Source organism: Typopeltis vanoorti, chromosome 22 (genome assembly GCF_054136105.1).
Source record: "Typopeltis vanoorti isolate ZY-2024b chromosome 22, IOZ_Tvanoo_1.0, whole genome shotgun sequence".
Taxonomy (NCBI): domain Eukaryota; kingdom Metazoa; phylum Arthropoda; class Arachnida; order Uropygi; family Thelyphonidae; genus Typopeltis; species Typopeltis vanoorti.
The window spans coordinates 63,356,382-63,383,367 of NC_143570.1; the positions used below are offsets into that span (position 1 = coordinate 63,356,382).

A 26,986-nucleotide genomic window follows, 5' to 3' on the forward strand; every position below is an offset into this window, starting at 1 on the left:
GTATCCTTCCCGAGTTTCTAAAATATATCTGTCAATGAGCTTAAATATGACTGGCCGACCTTTTCTCAAAAATTATGACTGGAAAACTACCAAATCTGTTGTAAGAAACCAAAATAATTACCATGCCAAAATCAGGGAAAGATCCAAATGATGTCAAAAATTTACGACGGCATATCCTTTGCTTTGCTCCACCTTTAAGGTCTTTGAAAGAATTCTCCTTAAAAAAATTTCTCCACTCATCAAAAGCGCACTCCCGACTGAACAAGTTGGCTTCAGGCTGTGAAGATGTTGCTGTGACCAGATCCTGGCCACAGATTGAAGCATTCTTCCAGAAGAAACTTAAATCCAGTGCCACTTTCATTGACCTAACATCAGCTTATGACACAGTCTGGATCAGGGGCCTCCTCCTAAAATTAGGAAATAGTATAAGCTGCAAAAAACTTTCCATCTTTTTGAATCCATTCTCTCCAATGAAAGTTCCGGGTCCATATTGGTGGAAAAAACAGTATGCCCATATTCCTTCACAACGGTCTCCCACGGGGCTCTGTGTTAGCCCCTTTACTTTTTAACATCAATGTGTATGACTTACCACATACCAGCTCGAGCAAGTATATGTATGCCGATGACCTAGCAATCCTACATCAATCTACCTCCTCTGCCAACCTGGAATCAATCTTGAACACAGACCTGAACATCCTGGAAGAGTACTTCAAGCAGTGGTACTTGAAGCCAAATCCAACAAAAGATGTGTCCACAGTATATCACCTGAACAATGCAGAGGCAAATCGACACCTCAGCCTTTCTTTCTATGGAAAAATGGTAGAACATGAGCCTCACCCGAAATGCCTTGGCGTGAGCCTGGACAGAAGCCTAACCTATAAAAATCACATCACCAACCTGACGAACAAAATTAAAACAGGAAACAATATCATTTCCAGGCTTGCTGGAACAACCTAGGGTTGTGGTGCAGAAGTCCTAAGGTCATCTGCACTAGCCCTTGCATTCTCTGCAGCAGAATACTGTGCCCCTGTCTGGGAAAGATGTGCACACACTAACATTATAGACACCCAGCTAAATTCTACCATGTGCACAATTAGTGGGACAGAGAAGCACCCCTCTCTCCTGGCTACCTGTCCTATCTAACATTGCTCCACCAAACGTATGGAGAAGACAAGCATCGATTAAAGAATTTAATAAAGTGATGAGCAACCCACTCCTGCCCCTACACTAGACTCTCATAAAGTCACCTAGTCTTTGCCTAAAATCTAGAAAGCCTTTCTGTCCATGGACAAATTCTGTTCAGCTGCCCTACCATCAACACCAAACATGTGGAGAGAATACTGGTCCAACAATCCCCCAACAAACAGCTCCTTGGTAGAAGTTCCCGTGCTCTGCAGCCTGGTTTTACTCTTCCTAGGAAGTTTTGGTCATCTATCAACAGGATCAGAACTAACTAGGGCAGATGTGGCTACAGACTACATAAATGGAGTCTGTTAGACCACCCTTATTGTGATTGTTCTCTCGTAGCCCTGACAATTACTCATACTGTGAACAACTGCCCAAGACTCCAATTTCATAGTAGTGGCCTTCACGACATCCACAAGGTGACTGATGAGGCCCTGGATTGGCTTTCCAGATTGGACATTGATCTGTAGATGTTTTGCATTCCTTTTTGCCATAAGAACAAATAAATAAATAAATATACAAAACGAACAACAATGGTCCCAAAAACTAAGTTAGTAAAACATGATCTCTCTTTAGCAAACCCATGCTGATATTCACAGAGAATACAACTTTTATCAAACCATTTTTGTATTTTATCAACCCATTTGTAGAAGGTACTATGAGGAGTACCTTCTACAACTCTAGATATACATATTGGCCTATAATTTGAAGCCACAGCCTTATCACTACATTTATGCTGTGGAACAATTTTACATTGCTTCCACTCCCTTTCATCTATGCTGTTGTAAAACTCTTATTAAAACAGCATGCCAATGCTACTGCTACTTCCCTTAAGAAGCGATGGTGATTATGTCAGCAAACCCTATTGCCTTATTGACATCAAGGTTATTTATTTCCTCAAATACCTCCTGCTCATTCACAATTAAGCCATCTTCTACTATGTCCTCTGCACTTAATTTTCTCATAATTCCACTCTGATTTGGATGAATTCTGTTCAAACTCTCTTGATAAACTGATCACTGAATATCTCAAGAATGTCTTCTCCAGCAGTTATCATTCTACAATTTTCATCCATTAACATCATCTTACCATAATCATTCTTCCTTCTACGTGCCACATATCTTAAAAACTGTCTAAGATTTTTCTTTGCCTGATATGCCAATTTCTGCTCATACTGCACTTTTGTTTTCTTTACTAACCGAGTCACTCTTCTTTGTACTTTTTCATATCACTGTACCATTATTGATCTTGTACTGTCTCCAAAGTGCCTGCTTCTTCCAGATTTCATGCTTAACCCCTTATTGATCCATTTTATACCTACCTCATTCAGCCTTTTGACCTTTGGAATGCAATCATTAATGTTGTTATGTATTTCTTTATCAGTTCCCAAACAGTATTTATTTCCTTACCACTCAATTCTTCATTCCATGCTATAGCTCCAAGCTGTCTCCTAAGCTTGTCATAATTCACCTGCCTTGTAATTCCACATATATACTTTCCTCACAGAAGTCTGCATATGGCTAGACACAATCCAGGATCACTTAATGATCGATCACTCTCACCTGTTGTAGGAAAGTGTGAAACCCCACTCACAATTACATCTTCTAATGAAATGATCAGATCTAAAACTCTCAATTCACAAGTTCCCTCTTATATGTACTGCCTCAGAAATTAATTTTCCTTATTCCCAAATGCTCTCTCTTCAGTCCAATTTATACTGCCATAATTAAAATCGCCTATAATGGGAGGATGCATACTCAATGGGAGGATGCATTCTCAATTGGAGGAGCTGTACTGGAGGAGGTAGGGAAGACAAGAGATCTGGGGGTTTTGATTGATAGAAAACTGAAATTCAGGGAGCATATTGCAAAGATAGTGAGGGTAACTCAGAGGATTGCTGCAATACTGAGAAGGATGCTGACCTGCAGAGATAAAACAGTTATCATTTCATTGTATAAGGCTCAGACCACACTTAGACTATTGTTCTCAGATTTGGTCCCCAGGATTTGAAGGGGATAAATTAACTGTGGAAAGGGTACAAAGACGGATGACAAAGGTGGTTTCAGGACTGTATAATATGAGTTATAAGGATTGACTGAGGGAATGTGGACCGCAGAGTTTGGTGGATAGAAGAAGGAGAGGTGATATGATCGAGACTTTTAAACTGTTGAGAGGCAGTTACAGGGTAGACATTGGAGAGTTCTTTCACTTGGTGGAATGGCAGGAAGGAGCGATGACAAGGGGCCATCCCTGGAAGTTACGAAAGGAGGCTGTGTGCAAGACGATGAGAAGTGGTTTCTTTGCGTGGAGGTTGGTTGAACCTTGAAATCCATTGAGAGCAGTTGGAGTGGGGACAGTCAGTGGGTTCAAGGAGTGGTATGATAAACTTTGTGTTTCCTAAAAACGACCTCCTCCCACGATGAGTTTTTTGACTCCATGGAGGCCTGGATAATAATAATAATTATTACTCTTCCTTTGTTCACTAATCCAAGTACTTTATACATTTCTTCATCACATCCTTCACATTCTCTTGCCTATTGCAACATCCAACTAAATATATTTTCCTGTCAATCTCCACTTTACACTACTCTGCCTAATAACCATTGCTGCTATTTCTCTCTTTCACGTTTAGAGAAGAACAGAGATCTACAAGTTATTCAACTCTGTCATGTAGACTGCAAACAAGAGTATACAAAAGAGCATGCAGGTAACATTATGTCTATATACAAATGCTAAGAGTATCAGAAACAAAGTGGTAGAGTTTTTTCCCTTGGTCAATATGTTGGGACCTCAGATTGTCTACATTAGTGAGACTTGGCTTTCAGAATCAGACATACTAACTGGTATCGAGTGTAAAGGATACTGTATTTTTAAGAAGGATCAACAGGATAGGAGAGGAGGGGGATATGCTGCTAATGATATCAGATGACTTGAATCCAGTTAATATTGAGAACTATGATTGTAGCGCTAGTAACAGTATTTCATGCAGCAGTGAATTTGAAGCCATCTGGTGTGAGGTGGAAGCTGACAAGATCAACATGACTTATTACATAGTGGGGTGTTGTTACAGATGTGGTGTTTTGGTTGCTAGTGATGAAGGAATGCATCACCAAATAGAAAAGATGACTGCAAAAAGAGTAATCATAATGGAAGATTTTAATTATCCAAATATTAAATGTGTAGCAATAAAATCTCATAAGAATGAAACTGAATTTATTGTGCTATTGCCAACTTCCACAAGCAGCATGTGACAGTAGGAACTCGAGGTCAAAGAATGTTAAATTTGATTATAATGTCAGAGAGTGTTTCGGTTAAAGACGTAACTATTCTTCCTCCAGTTGATGACAGTAATCATGCAGCACATACTTAGGAAGTGACTAAGTTTATGTATGTTCCATTCAAAAAAGGTTACATGCTGAACTAAAAAAAAATATGACTACCTGAGGAGTATACTGAGTTCAGTGGAATGGTATCAGTTGCTGGATGGAAAGAATATCGACAGTTCATGAGAAGCATTGAAAAAAAATACTTAAATAATGCAATATCAGAATGTGTTCTAAAGTTCGAAGAATAAATAGGGTAGGCATCAAGTGAATGTGTAATCTTATTAAGCAAGATTTTCATAATAAATGGATGATGTGCAAAGAATACTGTGTGCAAATGGATGATGTCCGTTAAGAAAATTATAAGCATCAGGCTAGAAGAGTCACAACTCTTGTATGGAAAGCTAAGTGCGAGTATGAAAAGATTCTGGTGCTGCAAGCTGAAGACAGCCCATAAAAATTCTATCAATATGCTGCAAGTAAAAGAAAGAATTAATATGAATGAATAACTCTTCTGAATGCAGATGGTAAATTTGCTAAAAGCTATAAAACTGGTGTATGCAACATTTAGTACTCTGCTACCACTTCACTGAATGAGGAAACTCGGGTGTATGAAGAGGAGGTATTAGAGCTGTTGCACAAACTGAATAAGAATTCAGCAATAGGGACTGATGGATTCTAAAAGAATGAACCGGCTATTCCTTTGACCAGGGTATGTATTATGAGGCTCAGAACAGGGAAGATTCTGCATGAATGGAAAGAATGCACAGTAATCCATTGCACAAGGGTGGTGCAAAGAAGGATTCATCCATCTATTGACCAATCAGTATCTCAGGAGTGGTGAAAATTTTAGAAAAATTAGTTAGGGTTCACATTCAGAATTGAGTTGACAGTGAATCTCAACTTGCAGTGAACAGCATGGGTCTACTAAGGGAAGGTCACGTTTTAGCAACTTGCTCACATTCTATAATAATATTACCATTCAACTAGACAAGGGGAATGGATACACCATGTCACATTTGAATTTTGTTGAAGCTTTTGACAGAATACAATATGGAAGACTGCTGCATAAATTGAAGTATTTGAGTTTTGATTATAAAATATTAATGTGGTTAAGAAGATAGCTGACTGGCGATATCAAAAAGTGATATACAGGGGATGTGAGTCTTCAAGATTTAAGGTAACCCATGGTGTACCACAAGGATAAATCCTTGGTGCACTTTTATTCAATCTGTACATTAACGATATCGGGAAGGATTTGACAGGCAACATACAGCCATTTGCTGATGATGCAATGATAGTTAGGATAATCAGGAATGCTGCTGATATGCAGTACTTGCAGAATGATTTCAATAGGCTGGAATTGTGGGCCTGGGAAAATGGATGTCAGTTCAATGCCAGTAAATATTGTCATTCACTTTGATAACTTCCAGTCTCAACTTCCCCACCTATGTTGCAATGTACTCCATCTCCATACACATATCACTGCATCTTTACAAGACCCTGATAAGATTGCACTTAGACTATTGTGTGCAGGTGTGGTTTCCTGGTTTCTGTTGTGATTCTGATATAGTGAAGAGAGTGCAAAGGAGAGTGTTAAAAATGATATCAGTATTATGGAATACTGATTATGAAGACAGATTGAGAATTTGTACTGCAGAAACTAGCAAACAGGAGAAAGAGGAGTGATATGACTTACAAACTTCTGAAAGAGTCAAACAGGATTTCAGTTGATGGAATTTTTGGGGAAAGGACAAGAGTGCATCCTTAGAAACTAAGAATGAATGCCCCTAAGAAGGGTGTTATGGCTAGATTTTTCTCTCAGAGGGTGGCATATGATTGGAATGGATTGCCATTGGATGTAGTATCTGCAAACAGTGTGAATGAATTCAAGAATAAGTATGATAGCTGATGCATGTAGTATGGCCTCCATCGATGAGTACCTGACTCACTGGTTCTCTTAATAATAACAATAATAATAATAATAATAATAATAATAATAATGTCTGCCTTGTGAGTACATTATTCTCCAGCTATCATCAGGAGCATTCTCTTCCTTCTTGTCTGTTCTATCTCCATGAAAAACACTGTACCCTTCTATTTCTATTCCCATGGATATCATCTTCATTCAACTACGTTTCACTTATTCCAATGATTTTGGGGTGAATGAACTCAATCAGTGAAACCGTTTCATCACTTGTATTTGTGATACTTCTGACACATAGAAATAAACTCAGAAGTTCACTTTTAGGTCTGTAACCAGTCCTATCCACACCACTTGTTGATTACGATTTCCTCACAACATCTACCCTTGCCCAATCACCTTTAACATCACTTACCACATATATCTGCTCAGTCTCAAATTCCCCACCCATATTGCAATGTACTCCATCTCCATACACATATCACTACTACTTTCAACATCAGCTTTCCTTGTCCACTCAGGCTTCCAAATTTCCCATTTATTTTGTGTTCCAGCTCTCTCTCTCTCTCTCTCTCTCTCTCTCTCTCTCTCTCTTCATCTCTCACACTGCTACTATTTGCACTGACAAGCATTTCGTTCTCTTCAATACCATTCTCCTGATTTCGGCAATCATGTTGCCGGCAAAGGTTGGTCGATTGGTAGAGCCTCTGTTACTAATGGCTCAGTTAAGTAAGTTTGAGCGTGGTTAGTAGTTGGAAGGGGAAAATCGTTCGATAGTGTTGGCACACTCTCCCTCAATGAGTCTTTGGACTCCCTGGAGGTGTCAAATAATAATAATAATAATAATAATTTCTGATCTCTTGCATGCATCACACACTGTACTTCCATCTATCAAAAATGTATCTAGTGCACTCACTCCAAAGTCATTCAAATGCATCCAATCATGCCTGTATAATTCCATCTTTCCTTCAAACACATGCTGTACATCAAATTTTTCATATTTTTTTCCCTTTTTATTTTTATCATGACTTTGAGTTTAAAATGAATTTTTTAAAATTATCAATGCAAACTTTTAATTATTTTATAAGTATTATGTGTATAGGGTTAAAAGAAAGAACAATGAATCTGTAAATTATCATTAGCCTTTTTGGTACTTTTTATGCTTGATATAGTAGAGAAATCAGTTATGAAAATAAAATATTGACTTCATTCTAAAATTTATCTTTTCTATTTATAGTCATTGTTGGCAAGGTGAAATTCATTGCAGAGGGAAACCATGTGCTACAGCTACCACAGCTCTTACTACTGGACCAATTCAAATTTTACCTGGATGTACTCAAACAGGCTGGAGTCATTGGATGAATACACCACCTGCATCAGGTGGTGATTATGAACTGCTCTTGGATCCTCATCTGCTAAAACATTATATAGAATTTTGTGACTTTTATAATGTGACAGCTATTGAATGTCGAGTTGCAGGGTCTAAAGTATCCTATAGATTAGCAGGACAGAATGTTCTCTGTAACCTTCCTAAGGGTTTAATTTGTAATGATGATGAACAGCCATCAGGAATGTGTGAAGATTATGAAATCCGAGTTTACTGTGACTGTGGTAAGATAGCTAGTAGCATTAAGTTGTTTTTCTATTTTGCATGCAGTCAGTGGTCACTTTATTAGGAATGCATATTAGCTTTTGGAACCACCAAATTTTGCTTTATCATTCATTTTTGATAGGATGAAAAAAGCAATTTGGAAGAATAGCACACAATAGAGTAAAATAATATCTCTCAGTTATAATAAAGACCACTTAAGTGAATCGCACCCAAAATTGTTCATTTTGTCATTTCGCATATATTCAAGTTTAAATGAGAATAGGGAAGTATAGAAAACTTCAGCATGTTATGCTTACTATTATATAGTGTATTATTATGCTGTAAGTAATCGTCACAAAATGACAAAATAGTCATCAAAAAGAAATGCACCTGATTTATAACAGTGCTTATATAGATGTTGTATTATATTATGTATGGTTTGAATCATATTGAACCCAAGTATATTTCGAAGCAGAAGTACCCCAGATTATAAATTATATATTTAGTTTAATCTTTTATCCAAGTGTAAGCAAACAAAGTTTGCACCTAAAGTATCTTCAGGATTGGGACAACTCATAGCAAAGGTGGACAAAGTTTCACATCACTTGCCTTGGTATCCCATAATGCAAAGCACATCTCCTTGCACAAATGTATAATGCTATGCATTATGGGAAGATCACTACCCAGACTAGTTTTGACCTTTATTGAGTGGGAGCTAGACCAAGAGGTGATACCAAGGTTGAAGCAATGCAAAAATCATGTTTACCTATACAAGTTGCCAAAAGCTTTGTCCACCTTTGCTGTCCCAGTCTTGAGGATACTTCAGGCACAAACTTTGTTTGCTTGCACTTGGATAAAGGATTAAACTAAATATATAATTTATAGTCTAACCAAGTGGGGGGAAAAAAACATCCAACTACCCCAGATAATATTTAAGGTTCCTAGTAATGCTGATAAATTAGAGATAGTCATGGGGTGATAGTAAATGAGTTTCTGTAGAAAGCAATAACACATTGTAAACCCAAGACCATGAGGATAAATTAGGTAGGCATGCATGCTTAATGATAGTAATCATTCATTAGATGGATGCCTATTATCATTAAGCATGATCTAAAAAAAAAAAAATGTTGTGAAGATAGGTGACCAGGAGAAAGTAGAAAGGATTGCATAGATTTCATGAATGGGCAGGTAAGTGAAACTCAGTTCAATGTTGCCAAGTGTAAGGTTTTGAGATTTGGTAAGCAACGATGGGATGCAATGTAACACTTGGTGGGAAAACTTTAATGGAAGTAGAGGAGATGAGAGATCTAGGAGTGATGGTGGACAAGGACCTGAAATTCAGGGGCCACATTGCACAAGTTGTGAAGACATGACATTGAATAATGGCAATGATGTGGAGAACCCTGACATGCAGAAATAGAGAGGTTATGATTCCATTGTATAAGGTCTTGATCAGGCCTCATATGGATTATTGTGCACAGATTTGGTCGCTGGATTGTCGTGGTGACGAGGATATGTTGAAAAGGGTCCAGAAAGGATTCACAAAGGTAGTCAATGGTCCTTGGAATGTGGAGTATGAGAACAGATTGAGAATATCTAAGTTGCAGAGCCTCGTGAATAGGAGGAAGATGGAGGAATATGATTGAGACATATAAGCTGGTCAGGAGTTGTTATCGGGTAGACATGGAAGAGATTTTTTATAGAATGGGAGAGGGGAGTAGAACAAGAGGCCATTGCTGTAAACTGTATAAGGAGGGTGTGAACAGAGGAGTGAGAAGCAGGTTCTTTGCATGGAGGCTGGTTGGCGAGTGGAATGCATTGCCTGAGTGTGTTGTGGACACATTGAATCAGTTTAAGACACAGTTGGTTGAGCATTGTATTCAATAGTGTGTACCTCCCACGATGAGTCTCTGACTCCATGAAGGTCAAATGTTAATAATAATAATAATAATAATAAGGAGAAAGGTGACCAGCTTACTCAAGAACAGTACAAGGATGAGGTAATAAAAGAATGCATAATGAGGTTATAAGAAGAAATTAGCCGAGCAGATGAAAGGAAATCCCAAAGAGCTATTTCTTTATGTTGCAAGTAGGAGGAAGAATGACTTTGGAAGGATAACTTTAATTAGTGCAGATGGTAAAGAGGTAACAAAGAGAGATGAAATTATTGAGCTACTGTGTGATCATTTTGCAAGGGTATATCATCCAAGTTAAGATATTGTCATGACACATGTGACAGTTACTAATGAAATCAGAGGTTGATGAACTGCAGGTACTTAGGATATTGCAGAATCTGAATGTAGGTACAGCTGTGAATATCTAATAATAATTACAAGATGTGTAGGGATTGAATGGGATATTGTCTCACGTTTTATGAGAATTGACCAGGCTGCTTAATTTAAGTCTGAGCTCTGGCATAATCCCAAGAGAATGGAAGGCAGGCAAAATAATTCCTTTGCATAAAGAAGGATCTAAGTCTGTAATAGCAAATTATAAACTAATTACTATCTCAGGAGTGGTGGTAAAAGTAATGGAAAAGTCGGTCAGCAAGTGGAGAATTCAGGAGTGTTGGATAAGAATATGATATGCTATGAGGGGGTAGCATGGCTTTGTGAAGGGTCAGTCATGCCTTAGTAATCTTCTAACTTTATATAATAGAGTGACAGCTGAGTTGCATAAAGGGAATGTGTGGAAGATGATACTGTTGGATTTTGCAAAGGTGTTTGTGAGGTTACCACATGGATCTCTGTTGCACAGACTGTAACAAATGGAGATGGATATGAAACTAGTGATATGGATAAAAGGGTGGCTGATGGACAGATACCAAAAAGTTGTATATAGAGGAGTAGAATCTGGAAGAAGATTGGTGAATAGTGGTGTGCCACAGGGCTCTGTGCTTGGACCACTGCTGTTTAATTTTGTATATAAATGATATATGAAATAATTTGAAGGGAGATATTTATTTGTTTGCTGATGAAGCAATGTAGGGTAATAGGTAATCAAGATGATACACAGAGCTTTCAGGATGATTTAAATCGGCAGACAGTAGAGGAAATAAGAGATCTGGGAGTGATAGTGGATAAGGATCTAAAATTTAGGGGACACATTGCCAAAATTGTGAAGACAACACAAAGACTTCTGGGAATGATGAGGAGGACACTGACGTGTAGAAGTAGGGAGATTCTTGTTCCATTGTATAAGGCTTTGATTAGGCCACACATGGACTATTGTGCCCAGATTTGGTCACCTGGTTTTCAAAAGGATGAAGAGATGTTGGAAAGGGTCCAAAGGCGACTGACTAAGGTAGTTTCTGACCTCTGGAATGTCGAGTATGAGGAAAGATTGAAAAGATGTAATTTGCAGAGTCTAGTGGAGAGAAGGAAGAGGGGAGATATGATAGAGACCTACAAGTTGGTAAGGGGTTGTTATAGGATCAATGGTGGAGAAGTTCTACAGAGAATAGTGGGAGATCAGGGGAGAACCAGAGGTCATCCCTGGAAACTGTATAAAGAAGGTGTGAGTAGGGGAGTGAGAGGCAGTTTTTTTTCGTGCAGAGTTGTGAATGATTGGAATGCCTTGCCTGAGAGTGTGGTGTCTGCAAGGAGTTTGAATGTGTTTAAGATACGGTATGATGAGATGTGTGTGTGAGATAAAAGGACCTCCTAGATGAGTCTTTGACTCCATGAGGTCTTGTTTAATAATAATAATAATAATAATAATAATAAAAGTTTAAAATTATGCATTTTGGGATAAAATTACAAGATTTATACCACACTGGGGGGAAACTGTACTCTAGGAAATCAATGAAGGCAGGGATTTGGGGGTAGTAATACACAGAGAGTTGAAGTTTAGAGGGCATATTACTAAAGTAGTCAGGAGAGCTCTTAAGATTGCTTGGTTATTGAAGAACACACTAGCAAGCAGAAATAAGGTTATTATCATTCCTCTTTATAAAGACTTGAAACAACTACATCTGAATTACTGTGCTGATGTCTGATCACCTGGGTTTCTTGGGGATGAGTAAATGGCAAAGAGGATCCAGAGGTAAGGGAACAAGTTGGTGATTGGTGTGTGGAATTCTCCTTATTAGGCTTAATTGAGAGTTTGTAAGTTGCAAAAATTGGTTGTTAGGCAAAAAGGAGAAGGGAATATGACAGAAACATTTAAGTTACTCAAAGGATTTTATAGGATTAATACACTGGAAATATTTCTGTAATGGTTAGAGGTGGCACAACAAGTGTTGATTTCTAATGAACACTTGTCAGAATCATTTATAACTGCTTTGTTAGTTAATCGTTTCAAGAAGATGTACGATAGATTTCTTGATAGTTTGGATCTCACACAATGAGTTTTATGACTCCATGGAGGCATTAATTTATCAAAGTCATATTGCTATGTAATTTATCAGTTTATTACCATAACCTCTCTTGTTTATTACCATAACCTCTCTTGTTTATTACCATAAACACTCTTGTGCAGTCTTGATTATTATCATAAACAAGAGCTCACATTATTCAGTCAGATACATATGCTGTTTGCATATAGAATGGCTTAGGTGTTGTTGGTTATAACAGTATTTCTCAGCATTATTATTATAGTAAACATCATGGAGTCATTACACTCATAATGGAAGGCTCACACAACCAGCAACATTTATCATAATGAAGTTTGAAATTATTCAATCCTTGTATCCACCATGCACTCTGGTAGTGCATTCTGCTTACTAACAAATCTCCATATAAAAAATCTACTCCATACACCGAACTTTACCACATCTTTGTACAACTTCAAGGGTGGTCTTTTTGTTCTTTCCAATTTACTCTACACTTGATGTATAATTCCATCTGCATTAATGTGGTAAAATCCCTTAACCAACTTGAAGATCTCTATCACAGTTCCTCTTTTCTTCATATACACCAAATGCTGTGATCCACATTCCCTGAACTGGTCAGCATAACCAACATTCCACAGTCCCAATATTACTTTGGTCATTCGTATTTGGATCCACTCTAGTGTACTCACATCACAATGAAAACTAGGCAACTAATTTTGAGCACAAAGTATGTGTGTAGTCTTACCAGGCCCTTATATAGAGGTACCACCACCACCACCGCCACCTCCATATATGCCAATGTACTTTTTTCATCATAGCAGCAATAGGATGAGAGTATTCACTACACTTGAAGTGTGGTCTGGGAACTTTAGTCCACTGTCTACTGTCACCTCAAGATCATGAATCTCACCCGCTTCCTGATGCACAGCTCCACCAATACAGTAACCAGCCTTATATCCCTGCACCCCAAAGTGTTGCATCTTGCATTTATTATTATTATTATTATTATTATTATTATTATTATTATGTGACACCTTGAGGGAGTACAAAGACTCATCGAGGGAGGGTACCTACCACTCCGTCTCCACCACTCACTCATTCCACCAACTACACCAATGCCATCTACCACCCACCATCACCACTAGTATTTTCACAGACAATCACAAACATCCATGCCAACGGCAGGATTCGAATCCTCAGCCTTTTGGCTGGAGAGCAGATACGCTAACCACTCAGCCAACCAGGCCGGCATTATTAATTATTAATATTGTTAATAGCATTATTAATATTAAAATTTCATTCCCACTCATCTGTAGCCAAAGGTCTATTCATATTTTCCCATGGAGAATTAACATCAGCAGTACTCCTGATAATACTATCTAACTTTGAATCATCAACATTTGAAGAACTTCATTCAATCCACATGAAATATCTTTAACAAATAAGTTAAACAGTAGGGGTAGGTAGTAAGAATAGACCCCTATTCTTAGACCTTCTGGTCACCTTCATAGTGTGAGACACTGCTCTATCATACACAACTTGTTCGTATCTTTCAGAGAGCCAATCTTAAATCTATCTAACCGATCTATTTTCTATTCCCATCTTCTACAGTTTATGCACCAATCCTTATTTCAAAGTCCAAGAAAATCACTGTATATGAATTTTCTCTTATGCAACTCATTTGTCACCTTATGAGAAGGGTACTGCTAGCTCATGAAGACCCATTCAACAAGCAACACTGAGCTGTTAAAAAAAATATAAGTATTAGTAGTAAGGAAATATATTATTGTGTTTATTTTGTGACAATATTAGTATTTTATGTGCTGTTCAAATTGATGGTTTTTTTTGAATAATTATATGGTATTTGTTTCATATTTAGTTAGGATTTTACGATCTCATCTGAGTATTGACTCCATGTATAGTGATTATATTCAACATGGTGGCTGCCAGCTTTAGTAACAGCCTTAGCCCTCCTCTATTTAAAGACAACATTAAACCTAGCTGAAGATTACAATTTTATATGCTATGCATGCGGTATATATGCTTTTTGCATTGTTTAAGAATATGACAGGTGCAAAATGGAAATGTGTATGTGTGCATGAAATGCAGGCAGTGGGAGGTGCTGGGAGATATGAATGTCTTGATTTTAGAATTTAACGGCATCAGAGATAGTGCTTCGGAAATGGGTGATTTTCATTTTGTAGATAAAAGTAGTGTATTGGAGGACGTTAAATACCTATATATAGATTTAGGTTTGGGTAGTTTAATGGACAGAGATGGTTTGTCTGATCGCAATAATTATATGTATATGAATGGCATTTGAAGCAGAATGTATGGAATATAGAGGAAACATAAGGATAGAGAGTTCTAGATTTGATCATAGCATCAGAAATAGAACTGTTGGTGTAAGAGAACAGCATCAGAGAGAAGGGAGAGTGAAATGGCAAGAGAATGTGAGAGACAGTGGAAGAGGGAATTGCAGAAAGATGAGAGAGCAGAAGCAAGGGATAGAGAGGTGGAATTGAGTAGGGAGAGTAGGAGAGAAAGGAGAAAATATTTCAAGCTGTAAGAGTAAGGGATGCCAGTGAGAGAAGGATGAATTTATTTGGAGTGTCATGTATGAAGATTCGATGATTTGGGGTGTGCAGAGTGCAGTGCCAGTGGACTGTTTACCTAGTGGAATGATATTGAGTATGGCAATGGCAGCAAAAAGGAGTGAAAGTATGGAGGAGATGATAGTAATGGTTGGGACGAATGACCTAAGAAGTAGCATGAATTATGCAGCATGAGATTTGAGGTTGATGTAAGATGTAGTGCAGCAGAAATGTATTCAAGGAAGGATAGTGAGTGTGTTGTCCTGGAGGAGAAGAACAGTGATGATAAATTAGATGATAGTGAGAATACATCGAATCTTCATACATGACACTCCAAATAAATTCATCCTCCTCTTACTGGCATCACTGCAGGGAAATGGGTCTGGAATACAAATATGTGTGGAGTGTGTTTCAGGATAGAAGGAGCTATATGCAAGAGATTAACTGCATTTGAATTCAGAAGGGTGCGGGAATTTGGAGAAACTTGTTTTCTGGGAAAGTTAGTGTTGGGACAGGGAAAATAGAATTGCACAGGCAGAATGTTGCGGGAATGGCCTCATATGGGGATAATGGCTTGAGAAATAAAGTTGTGTACACTATATTTCAGTTCCAGGTGGGATATGATGGGTCATGCTACAACATGACCACTTTGCATGCAAAGGGATCATGTGGTAGCACTCAACGAGATAAATGGCAAACATCTGCACTAAGCAAATTGTGTCTGAAGGAAGTTCTTTCCATGACGGAATGAAGTTGAAAACTTGGATTTCTTGTAATTTCTCAATGACATCATCTAGATGATTTTATGCAGCGAAAAATAATTGGAAAGGATCTCTTAGGAAATGTAGGGAATACATTTTATTGTTTCAAACCATTGGAATATGTTCCACACATTTCCTAAGAGATTGCTCTTGCTCTGCCACAGATCATGAAGACAGATTTTTGATTATATCAGCAAAACGTAATCAGTGTACTATGGCATGTCAGCTCTGGGCATGTCAAACCAATGGAATGTGTTCTAAACATTTGTTAAGATGTCCCATTCATTCCATCATGGAACACGAAGACAGAGTTTTGATTATTATCAGCAAAATATAATCGACATGTGACCATGGCAAATCGGCTCCATTCAAGCACAGGTATGCAGATATCTTGACAAACTATTGCAAGAAGTTGTAACAAGTAGGCCTATATACCTGAAGTCGTATAGTCTGCATCCCTTTATCCACCTCATCAAAGAGAATGTTTTCGACGGTGTTGTATCCATAAAAATTAGACAGCACACCAATGGGTTAATGTACTCTTTACATATGAGTCATTTTAGTCTTTCCTGCAATTCTGGATAATGCTTGATCTGGCATGAAAGTGATAGTACATACCATTGTAAGAATGTTCTTGAAAGGGTTAGATATGGCAGTGCTGGGGTCATGTTGTGGGGAGGCATTATGCTTATTGGAACAAGTGCTGGAAAAAGTTACTATGACTTGTGAATGATATTGCAACAAAGTTCTTCAACATCATGTTCAATTGTTCTGCAGAGCTGTAGGCGAAGAATTCAATTTTATGGATGACAGTGCACACCACATCATATCCGAGCAGTGGAAATACCTCTGGAGACTGAGAATATTAATCAAATCGAGTTCCACCATACTTCCCAGATCTCAGTCCCATAGAATACTTATGGGACTCAATAGGGAGATGCATTGCAGCTGGAAATTTCTCTCCAAAAAACCAAGACATCCTTATCCTTTTTCTGAAAGTGGAGTGGGTCAGTTTACCTCAAGAACTCCTGAATCACTTCATGCTAAGTATTGTATAACTTTTTGAGAGCTGCATCACATTACTGTAAGCACTGTACATTAATTCCCTAACTATGTCATTAGGAAATTCGTAACTTTTGCCAAAAACATATTGCAGTTTAATTTTTACAATATTTATAACACATTTTTTGGTGCAATATAATTTATTGGGAGGCAATATGTCCACATTTGACTGTAATCATGAAAATCTGTTGACATGTAGGTAATGATGTAATTCTTCCTTAGATTTTCGACACCAGTGCTGATACTCTTTCAGTTTCTCTCTACAATACATTAAAGATACCAAGAAATTATATACTCGGTTTAAAATTGGAACAATCCAGAAAAGATTAGCATGGCCCCTGTGCAACGATGATACCTAAAATTGTGAAGCGTTCCACTTTTTTTTTTATGGTGTGAGGTGGAGGTGGGCAAGACAGTATATTTAGTGGGGTGTTGCTACCAAGGAGCACAGAGGGTGAGGAACAAGAGATGTTGAGACAGTTGAGCGTGGCAAATGCAAGAAGAATGATTGTTATGGGAGATTTTAACTACAGCAGTATAGATTGGGGAAAGGAAGATGATTGTAGCAATAAGGGAATGGAATTTCTAGAATTCCTTAGTGATGAATGTCTTAGGCAACATGTAACAGAGAGAACAAGAGGTTCAAGAGTTTTGGATTTGGTTATAGCATCAGAAGAGCTGATAATAACTCAGATGACATCTCTCTCCAACCAGTTGGAGAGAGTGACCATATGGTTTTGACTTGGAAAATGAATAGACATGCAGGAGTATCAAAGAGATGGAAACGTATGTGGAATTATAAAGCAGGTGATTATAATAGTCTTAGATGTCAACTTGGGGAAGTTTCATGGAGGGAGGAATTGGAAGGCCGGGATATCATTAGTACTTGGAATTTTGTGAAGGAATGTTTGTTAGCAGCAATGGTAAGCTGTAATCCACGAGTGAAGAAGAGGACACAATTTGGAGTAAAGTGTATGACAAACAATATTAAACAATAAGGAAACAGGTGAAGAGAAGGTGCATGAAGAATATAAGACACAGGCCAGAAGAGTGACTAGTATGGTAAGGAAGGCAAAACTAGAATATGAGAAAAGATTGGCCCTTAAATCCAAGGAAAATCCTAGAGAATTTTTTAGCTATGTGGCCAGTAGGAGGAGAAATGACTGTGGAAGAATGACATTGTGGTATAAAAATGGGAATAGAGTGACTGATACAGAGGACATAGTGGAATTGTTCAATGAACACTTTATTGGAGTATTTCATCCTAGAGGATTCAATTTGAATACTAGAGGGATAGAGCAGGTTCGAGGTTTAGCGGTGCAGGAGGAGAGTGTGTTCCACATACTGAGTACTCTGGATGTTAGTAAAGCTGTGGGACTGGATAGCATTTCACCAAGAGTTTTGAGAGAATGTGCTAGGGAACTGACAGTGCCTTGACCTGGCTTTTCAATGAAAGTCTGGCTGCAGAAAAGCTGCCCATGGAATGGAAAGAAGGTAAGATAGTGCCATTGCATAAGGGTGGTAGCAGACTGGAAGTGTCTAATTATAGGCCAGTTTGTGTGTCATCAGTAGTTAGTAAGATCTTGGAGAGAGTAGTGAGGGACCATATACTGCATTGGGCACATTAGGATAATGTTATCAGTGAGAATCAACATGGATTTGTGAAGAGGTGCTCTTGTTTTAGCAGTATGCTAGCCTTTTATGATAAAGTTACAAGAGCATCAGATGAGGGAAAGGCATATACTGCCATTTTCCTAGACTTAGCAAAAGCATTTGAAAGGGTGCAACATGATAAGCTGATATTCAAGTTGCAGCACATAGGTCTGGATGTCAGATTGGTCAACTGGATTCAGATTGGCTGTCTGATAGGTATCAGAGAGATGTGTATGGTGGAGCAATATCAAAGAGGCAGAAGGTTACAAGTGGAGTTCCACAGGGCTCAGTACTGGGACCTATATTGTTTAATCTTCATATCAATGACATTGTCCGTGGATTGCCGGGAGATATTCAGTTGTTTGCAGATGATGTGAAGCTGGGAAGGGTTATTAGTAATAGCACAGATGTGGTAGTCCTGTAAGAGGATTTGGATTAGCTAGACAGATGGATAAATGAATGTGGATGTCGGTTTAATACAGCAAAATGTAAGGTCTTGAGGTTTGGGACACATCGATGGGACGCTGCATACTCTATGGGAGGAGTTAAACTGGAGAGACAAGAGATCTTGGTTTGATGATTGATAGAAACCTGAAATTTAGGGGACATATCGCAAAGGTAGTGAAGGTAACGCAGATGATTGCTGCAATAATGAGAAGGACACTGACCTGCAGAGATAAAATGGTTATCATTCCGTTGTATAAGACTCTGATCAGACCATTCTTAGACTATTGTTCTCAGATCTGGTCCCCAGGATTTGAAGCGGATAAATTAACTGTGGAAAGGGTACAAAGGTGGATAACAAATTTGTCTTGGGACTGTTCAGTGTTAGTTATGAGGATCGGCTGAGGGAGTGTGGACTGCAGAGTTTGGTGGATAGAAGAAGGAGAGGTGATATGATTGAGACTTTTAAACTGTTGAGAGGTGGTTACATGGTTGAAACTGGGCAGTTCTTTCGCTTAGTTGAACAGCAGGAAGGAGTCATAACAAAGGGCCAGCCCTGGAAGTTCGAAAGGAAACTGTGAGCAAGAGGGTGAGGAGTGGTTTCTTTGCATGGAGGGTGGTTGAACCATGGAATGCATTGCATGATGGAGTGGTGAGAGTGAGAACGGTCAATGCATTTAAGGAGTGGTATTATAGACTTTGTGTTTCCTAGGAGGGACCTCCCTCGATGAGTCTTGATAGACTTGTGTTTCTTAGAAAGGACCCCCCCCACGATGAGTCTTTTGACTCCATGGATGGCTGAATAATAATAATAATAATCCTTTATCAGAGTGTAAGCAAACAAAGTTTGTGCCTGAACTATTTTCAGGACTGGAGCAACTTGTATATAGAAGCTACTGACTTCACATCACTTGCCATTGTATCCCATAATGCAAAGCACATATCCTTTCAGGTATGTATAATAGTATGCATTATGGGAAGGGTCACTACTCAGACCAGTTTCGACCTTTATTGAGGTGTCATCAGTGGGAGGCAGGCCACTTGAATAAAGGATTAAATCAAGTATATAATCCTGCCATGGGCATGGATGTTTGTGATGTTCTCTGAAAATACTAGTGGTGGTGGTGGTGGTGGGCAGTAGATGGTATTGGTGTAGATAATGCAGTTCCCAGTAGTTGGTGGAATGAGTGATGGAGATGGGGAGTTGTAGAGTAGCTTCCCTCCCTCAATGAGTTCTTGGACTCCCTGGAGTTGTTACATAATAATAATAATAATAATAATAATAATAATAATAATAATAATAATTTCCTGGTATCTTTAATTTATAGTATAACCAAGTTGAAAAACTTTCAACAGTTTCACTCTAAATTTTTTGAATTTTTTTTTCCTTTACATTTGAAAAATCTAGGTCGTGTATGATGTATTCATTTATTATATCACCGAATTTTGTGCATTCTTTATTTGATCTCAAAAATCTCCTTTCTGGAGCTTGTATTTTACTTTTAGCTTTCTTTCAGTCAATGCATTCCACTGACCAACCACTCTCCATGCCTAGAAACTACACCTTATACTCCAGTTGACACCCTCCTAAAATAACTTACAGGAAAATCCCCTTGTTCCAACCCCTCCCCCATTCTACGAAAAATTTCTTCTACATTAACCTGGTAACAACCCTTTACCATCTTAAATATCACAATCATATTCCCTCTCTCTCACCTATTCATATTGCTTTGCAAATTGCATTTCCTCATTCAGTACTAATATCTCACATCCCAAAAGCCAGTTGCATCCCTTAGTCAGTCTTCTCGACACCATTTCCAACAGATCCTCATAATCATGAAAACAGGAGAAAAAATTTGTGCCTTATCAAAGCTTTATATATGTCTCACACTGGGCAATGAAGTTAATCTATTATCTAAAGACATTCACAAAATATTCATGGTGTGCATGGTGGGATTTGAATATGAAACTTGTTGATTGAGCAAATACACAAAACCAGTCAGGTGATCCAACCAGAGTAACTGAAAAACTGGCCAGCAATAATAAAATCCATTGCATGTTTACCAGAAATACAGTGCAAGCATTTCCTATCAACAGATTTGAATAACTCCATAAGTTATACATATAAAAGATTTAGTAATAAAACAAAATAAAAACAATAAAACAAAGGTATTTTTAATCTATTGTTTGTTGGTTGTGCTACTGTTTTAATTTTGTAAAATAACTATATAGTTATTTTACATCTTTCATTTTACATTTTAGTGTTACTGAGCAGTTAAAAGCATCATTTCTTGGAAATATTCTGATTAATGTGGCTACTTGGTATTTAATGATAAAATAAGTATTTTATTGTTTTGAGTTTTTATTCATTACTTTCATCTTATTCTTTTAGAAACAAGAATTAAAAAACTCTTCACATTTTGATAACATAGCTGGTTAATGAAAACTCACTGACGTTTGATATTCTTAATAATTCCATCAGATACTATTCCCTAATCCACTGAAAATAGTTATTCATCATTGATAATAATTATAATAATAATAATAATAATAATAATAATAATAAGTAGTAGTAGTAGCGGTAGTAGTAGTAAAGCAGCCTCCACAGAGTTTGGTAGACTCTCCATGAGAACTCTGCTTAAACTAGCCTCATGTGGAGTTCTCATGGGGAGTGTACGAGAACAAGAACTAGAATGAGAACTCCACTTAAACTAGCATCATGTTATAGTGAACTTTGAGCTCATTTACACTCCTCCATTCACAGTGCATTCTGGCAATGCTTTAAACTTGAACACCACTATAACATCTACTCCTAAAACATTTCTTTACCATACATACCTGTATGTGTTGTATGAAAGGAGAAAAGATTAGCACTCCCTTTGATAATGACAGACTGGCCTCTGGGCCTAATACATATAAGGTTAAGGCACTGTCTCTTATTTTGTGGCATTTAACCAATTTTTTCTGGCCTGGTTGGCCGAGTGGTTAGTGTATCTGCTCTCCAGCCAAAAGGCTGCGGGTTCGAATCCCGCCATGGGCATGGATGTTTGTGATTGTTTGTGAAAATGGTAGTGGTCGACGGTAGATGACGTTGGTGTAGATGATGAAGGTAGTTGAGGTTGGTGGTGTTGTGGAGACAGAAAGTTGTTGAGTAGGTTCCTCCCTCAATGAGTCTTTGGACTCCCTGGAGGTGTTATGTAATAATAATAATAATAATAATACCTTTACACAACTTCCAGGGATGGTCTCTAATTCTTCTCTCACCCTCTGCTATTTTTATAACCCACTCTATATTACTCCAGCAAAATCCCCTCACTATCTGAAAAATCTATCATTCCAACTGTTTTCTTCCTGCCCACCAAACTCATGCAATACACATTCCTCCTCTCCTTAAGCAGTATTGCTTGCCATTCCTTTCTGCCCCCTCTCAGTGTTTCTGCATTATAGCAAAAACTGTGATGTGGAAACGTGTGATGTGATCATATTTAATCAAAATAGTCCACATATGTTTGGACATAGGCCTTATTCAATTGCACAAATACCTCCTTATGTCTACTTTTCAATATCACAGCAGCAATTTAATGTGCTTTCTTAACTTTAGTCTATTGTCAGCCATTACTTTTGATCTTCAATCTCATTCACTACCTGAAGCACAGTTCTACCAGTATGGTACAAAGCCTTATATTTCTCATTCCAAAGTGCAGTACCTTGCACTTATTAATATTAAAACTGTACTCCCACTTATTTGCTCAAACCAAAAATTTATTGAAATCTTTCTGAATGGGAATTCAGAACATCAGCAACCCTCTTATAATTCTCCTCAACTGTGCATCATTAGTAAATAATTGAATATCCCCAGGTAGTTCAGGAAACATCATTAACAAATAAATTAACCAGCAGTGGCCAAAGAAGAGAACTCTGAATCACATCACAGGTTGCTTTCATTTTCTATGATATTTCCTTATCATACATAATGTGCTGTTATTGCCAGAGAGCCAATTTCAAATCCATCTAACCATGTTGTTATTCATTCCCATTCTCTGCAGCTTGTTATGTGGTAATCTATCAAATGCTTTGTAAAGTCTAAGAATATTGCTGTATATGAATCAACTTTATCCAATACATTTATCACTTTATCATGAATGCAAGCAGATATCAAAAACAAGACCCTGCTCATCACATATCTATGTTGGCTGTAAATGGAATCATGTGTTCATCAACTGAATTTTGTATTTTATTTCTAACCAATTCTCTAATAAATTGACCACAGACCAGTCTAGTGTTTAATCGAAAACTTCTGTCCTAGAACCATGTTTATGAAGTTGCTCTATTTTACCTTCTTTCTATTCTTTAAGAACCTTTTGGATTGTAAGATTTGCATTAAATTATTATTTTCATTAATATGAAACCTGTGAGGAGTCTTATCACTTGGGATCTGTACTCCTACCACATAACACACTGCTACAGAAAGGTTAATCTTCCATAAACACTTTACACCACTACCTACCAGCTGCTAAGAGTATTTTGTATAATTTAATATTTTCTTAGGTCAGCTGCTGTTTGTTGAGATAAATAACAAGGTCTAGGGCATAGCTAAGCAAAATCATTTTGCACATTGCTGAAAAATATATGGTGATATGCTGCATTCTCACAGCCCTATTTACATTTAGTCTGATTAACACTTTATACATACACCTCTGATTCTTGTAACAATGATTCTCCTATTATTTTCCTTCTATTTAAGTATTGTGCAGCATCATTTACACCAACAGCATGTTCATTAAATAATTCTATTACATCTTTTACCATGGTCACTCTTGTATCATGCTGTCCACTAATATCACCCTCCTTTAATTAATTCTTCTGTTGCTTGACATATAGCAGAATAATTTCCTTGGATTATCTGGGATCTGATTAGTCATTCTCCTCTTCTCACACTTTTTTTTTTTTTTTTTTACCATGTTCATCACCTTTCTCGCATCACTTTATATTCCTTGCACATCCAACCACTACTGACTGTACCTTTTTTGCAAAATGTTCTTTTTCCATGTTGCTTGCATGATTTCATTCATCATTCATCTCATTCTACTTTATTTTTTTGCATTACTCTTGATATACAGTTTTGTAGTGCTTGATTACGATGTGTCCTAATCAATTCCTCATGCTGCGTCTTTGCTCCACTGTTCATCAACCAATAGTATTGATGCTACTTTGATTTCAGAGCTTTTCATAATCACCTATGTTATAATTCCACATATATCCCACCTTCTTTACAGTTATCTTTTCCTTTTTGACCAGTTTCCTAAGCCAGTACTTAATGATCACTCTCACCAGCTGGCAGAAACATTAATTTAATTATTTAAAAACCACCATTGGTATCACTTTCTTTTTATGTGCTTAACATTCATTATTAACTTATATAATTTCTCTTGTTGAACTCTGAACTCATTTACATGCCCTCCATTTACAGTGCTTTCTGGCAATGCCTTAAACTTGTGCACTGCTATTCTTATATGACATCTACTCCTAAAACACTTCTTCACCATGCACCTTTATCAAAACATTTCACAGTCAGTATGCTCTATGTTTCCTAGCCTATAACAGCATCCTACCAGATATATTATTCCATTAATTTCATCCTCACATCACACAGCTTCAGAATCTTCACACACATATTACATTTTCCACTGCTACTCTTAGTGGACACAGTTTCTCTACTATCATTAACAGCATGTCTCTCCCATTTTCACCTTTCTGTCCTTCCTGAAAATTTTATTATTATTATTTTGGTTATTTTCATGTATTAAATAGACTCATCATGGGAGGCAGCTAACTCAACAAGCAACATGTCTGTCATAATGAACTTTGAAGTTGTTTGAAAGTGTTTTCACTTGGTTGTACTATAAACTAAAGATGCCAAGAAATTAAATTCTTGGTTTGTGTGAAGTTAGGTGATTATAATAGTCTTAGACATCAACTTGAGGAAGTTTCATGGAGGAAGGAATTGGAAGGGGAATATCATTAGTGCTTGAGAAATTGTGAAGGAATATTTGTTAGCAGCAATAGTAAGCTGTTCCACAAATGAAGAAGAGGACACAATTTGGTGTAAAGTGGAAGAAAAACAATATTAAACAGGAACTGCATGTGAAAAAAGGCTATGGAAGAGATGTAAGGAGACAGGTGAAGAGCAGATGCAAGAAGAATATAAGACACAGGCCAGGAGAGTGACTAGTATGGTAAGGAAAGCGAAACTGGAATATGAGAAGCGATTGGCCCTATGATCTAAAGAAAATCCTAGGGAATTTTTTAGCTATGTGGCCAGTAGGAGGAGAAATGATTGTGGGATAAAACTGGGAATAGAGTGACTGATGCAGAGGACATAGTGGAATTGTTCAATGAACACTTTATTGGTATATTTCATCCACGAGGAGTAAATTTTAATACTAGAGAAATAGGGCAGGTTCGAAGTTTGGAGGTGGAGGAGAGCGTGTTCCAAACACTGAGTCCCCTGGATATCAGTAAAGCTGTGGGACTGGATAGTATTTCACCACGAGTTTTTAAAAATGTGCTAAAGAACTGATAGCTACTTTGACCTGGCTTTTCAATGAACGTCTGGCTACAGGAAAGGTGCCCAGTGAATGAAAGGAAGGTAAGATAGTGCCATTGCACAATGGTGGTAACAGACTGGAAGTGTCTAATTATAGACCAGTTTGTGTGTTATTAGTAGTTGTTAAGATCTTGGAGAAATTAGTTATGGATCGTATACAACATTGGGCAGATGAGGGTAATGTTATCTGTGAGAGTCAACATGGATTTGTGAAGGGGCACTCTTGTTTAAGTAATATGCTAGCCTTTTATAATAAAATTACAACAGCAGTTGATGAGGGAAATTCATATACTGCCATATTCTTGGATTTAGCAATGACATTTGACAGGGTGCCACATGATAAGCTGATATTTAAGTTGCAGCACATGGGTTTGGAAGTCAGGTTTGGCAGCCGGATTCAGGATTGACTGTCTGATAGGTATCAGATTGTTGTGTATGTGGGGCAGTTTTAAGAAGGCAGAAGGTTATAAGTGGGGTCCCACAGGGCTCAGTACTAGGACCTATACTGTTTAATCTTCATATCAATGATATTGTCATCGATATGAAGTGGATTTCAGGGGGATATTCAGTTGTTTGCAGATGATCTGAAGCTGGGAAGGGTTATTAGTAATAGTGCAGATGTGGTAGTCCTGCAGGAGGATTTGAATAGGCTAGACAGATGGGCAAATGAAGGGGGTTATCAGTTTAATGCAGCAAAATGTAAGGTCTTGGGATTTGGGACTCATCAATAGGATGCTGCATACTCTATTGGAGGAGCTATACTGGAGGATGTAGGGGAGACAAGAGATCTTGGGATTGATGATTGATAGAAATCTGAAATTCAGGGGACATATTGCAAAGGTGGTGAAGGTAAGACAGAAGATTGCTGCAATAATGAGAAGGATGCTGACCTGCACAAATAAAAGAGTTATCATTCCATTGTATAAGACCTGATCAGACTACACTTAGACTATTGTTCTCATATTTGGTCCTCAGGATTTGAAGGGGATAAATTAATGTGGAAAGGATACAAAGACGGATGATAAAGATGGTTTCAGGAGTGTACAATGTTAGTTATGAGGATCGGCTGAGGGAATGTGGACTGCAGAGTTTGGTGGATAGAAGGAAGTGATATGATCGAGACTTTTAAACTGTTGAGAGGTGGTTACAGGGTTGACACTGGAGAGTTCTTTCACTTGGTTGAACAGTGGGAAGGAGTAATGACAAGCGCCATCCCTGGAAGTTACAAAAGGAAACTCTGAGCAAGAGGGTGAAGAGCAGTTTCTTTGCATGGAGGTTGGTTGAACCGTGGAATTCATTGCCTGATAGAGTGGTGAGAGTGAGAATGGTCAGTCAGTTTAAGGAGTATATGATAGATTTTGTGTTTCCTAGGAGGGACCTCCCATAATGAGTCTTGATAGACTTTGTGTTTCATTGGAAGGATCTCCTGCGATGAGTCTTTTGATTCCTTGAAGCCCTGAATAATAATAATAATAATAATTTAATCCTTTATCCAATTGTAATCAAATA

At 37.8% G+C, this 26,986-nt stretch overlaps 1 protein-coding gene, 1 non-coding gene and 1 pseudogene across 5 annotated transcripts in view; all 3 read left to right on the forward strand.

Moving 5' to 3' along the window:
* Positions 1-26,986, forward strand: part of LOC150094462 (hemocytin-like) — a 2,636,009-nt gene that overhangs the window by 889,196 nt on the left and 1,719,827 nt on the right. For all 4 annotated transcript variants that reach the window (XM_090412206.1, XM_090412207.1, XM_090412208.1 and 1 more), the window contains exon 25: positions 7,670-8,043. In XM_090412206.1, the coding sequence (XP_090268332.1) occupies positions 7,670-8,043 (374 nt within the window). The remainder of the gene's footprint in view (positions 1-7,669; positions 8,044-26,986) is intronic.
* Positions 17,061-17,156, forward strand: LOC150094463 (U6 spliceosomal RNA; annotated as a pseudogene).
* LOC150094464 (U6atac minor spliceosomal RNA) lies at positions 21,715-21,836 on the forward strand. The gene has a single exon (XR_016550276.1). It is a non-coding gene; the product is annotated as a U6atac minor spliceosomal RNA (small nuclear RNA).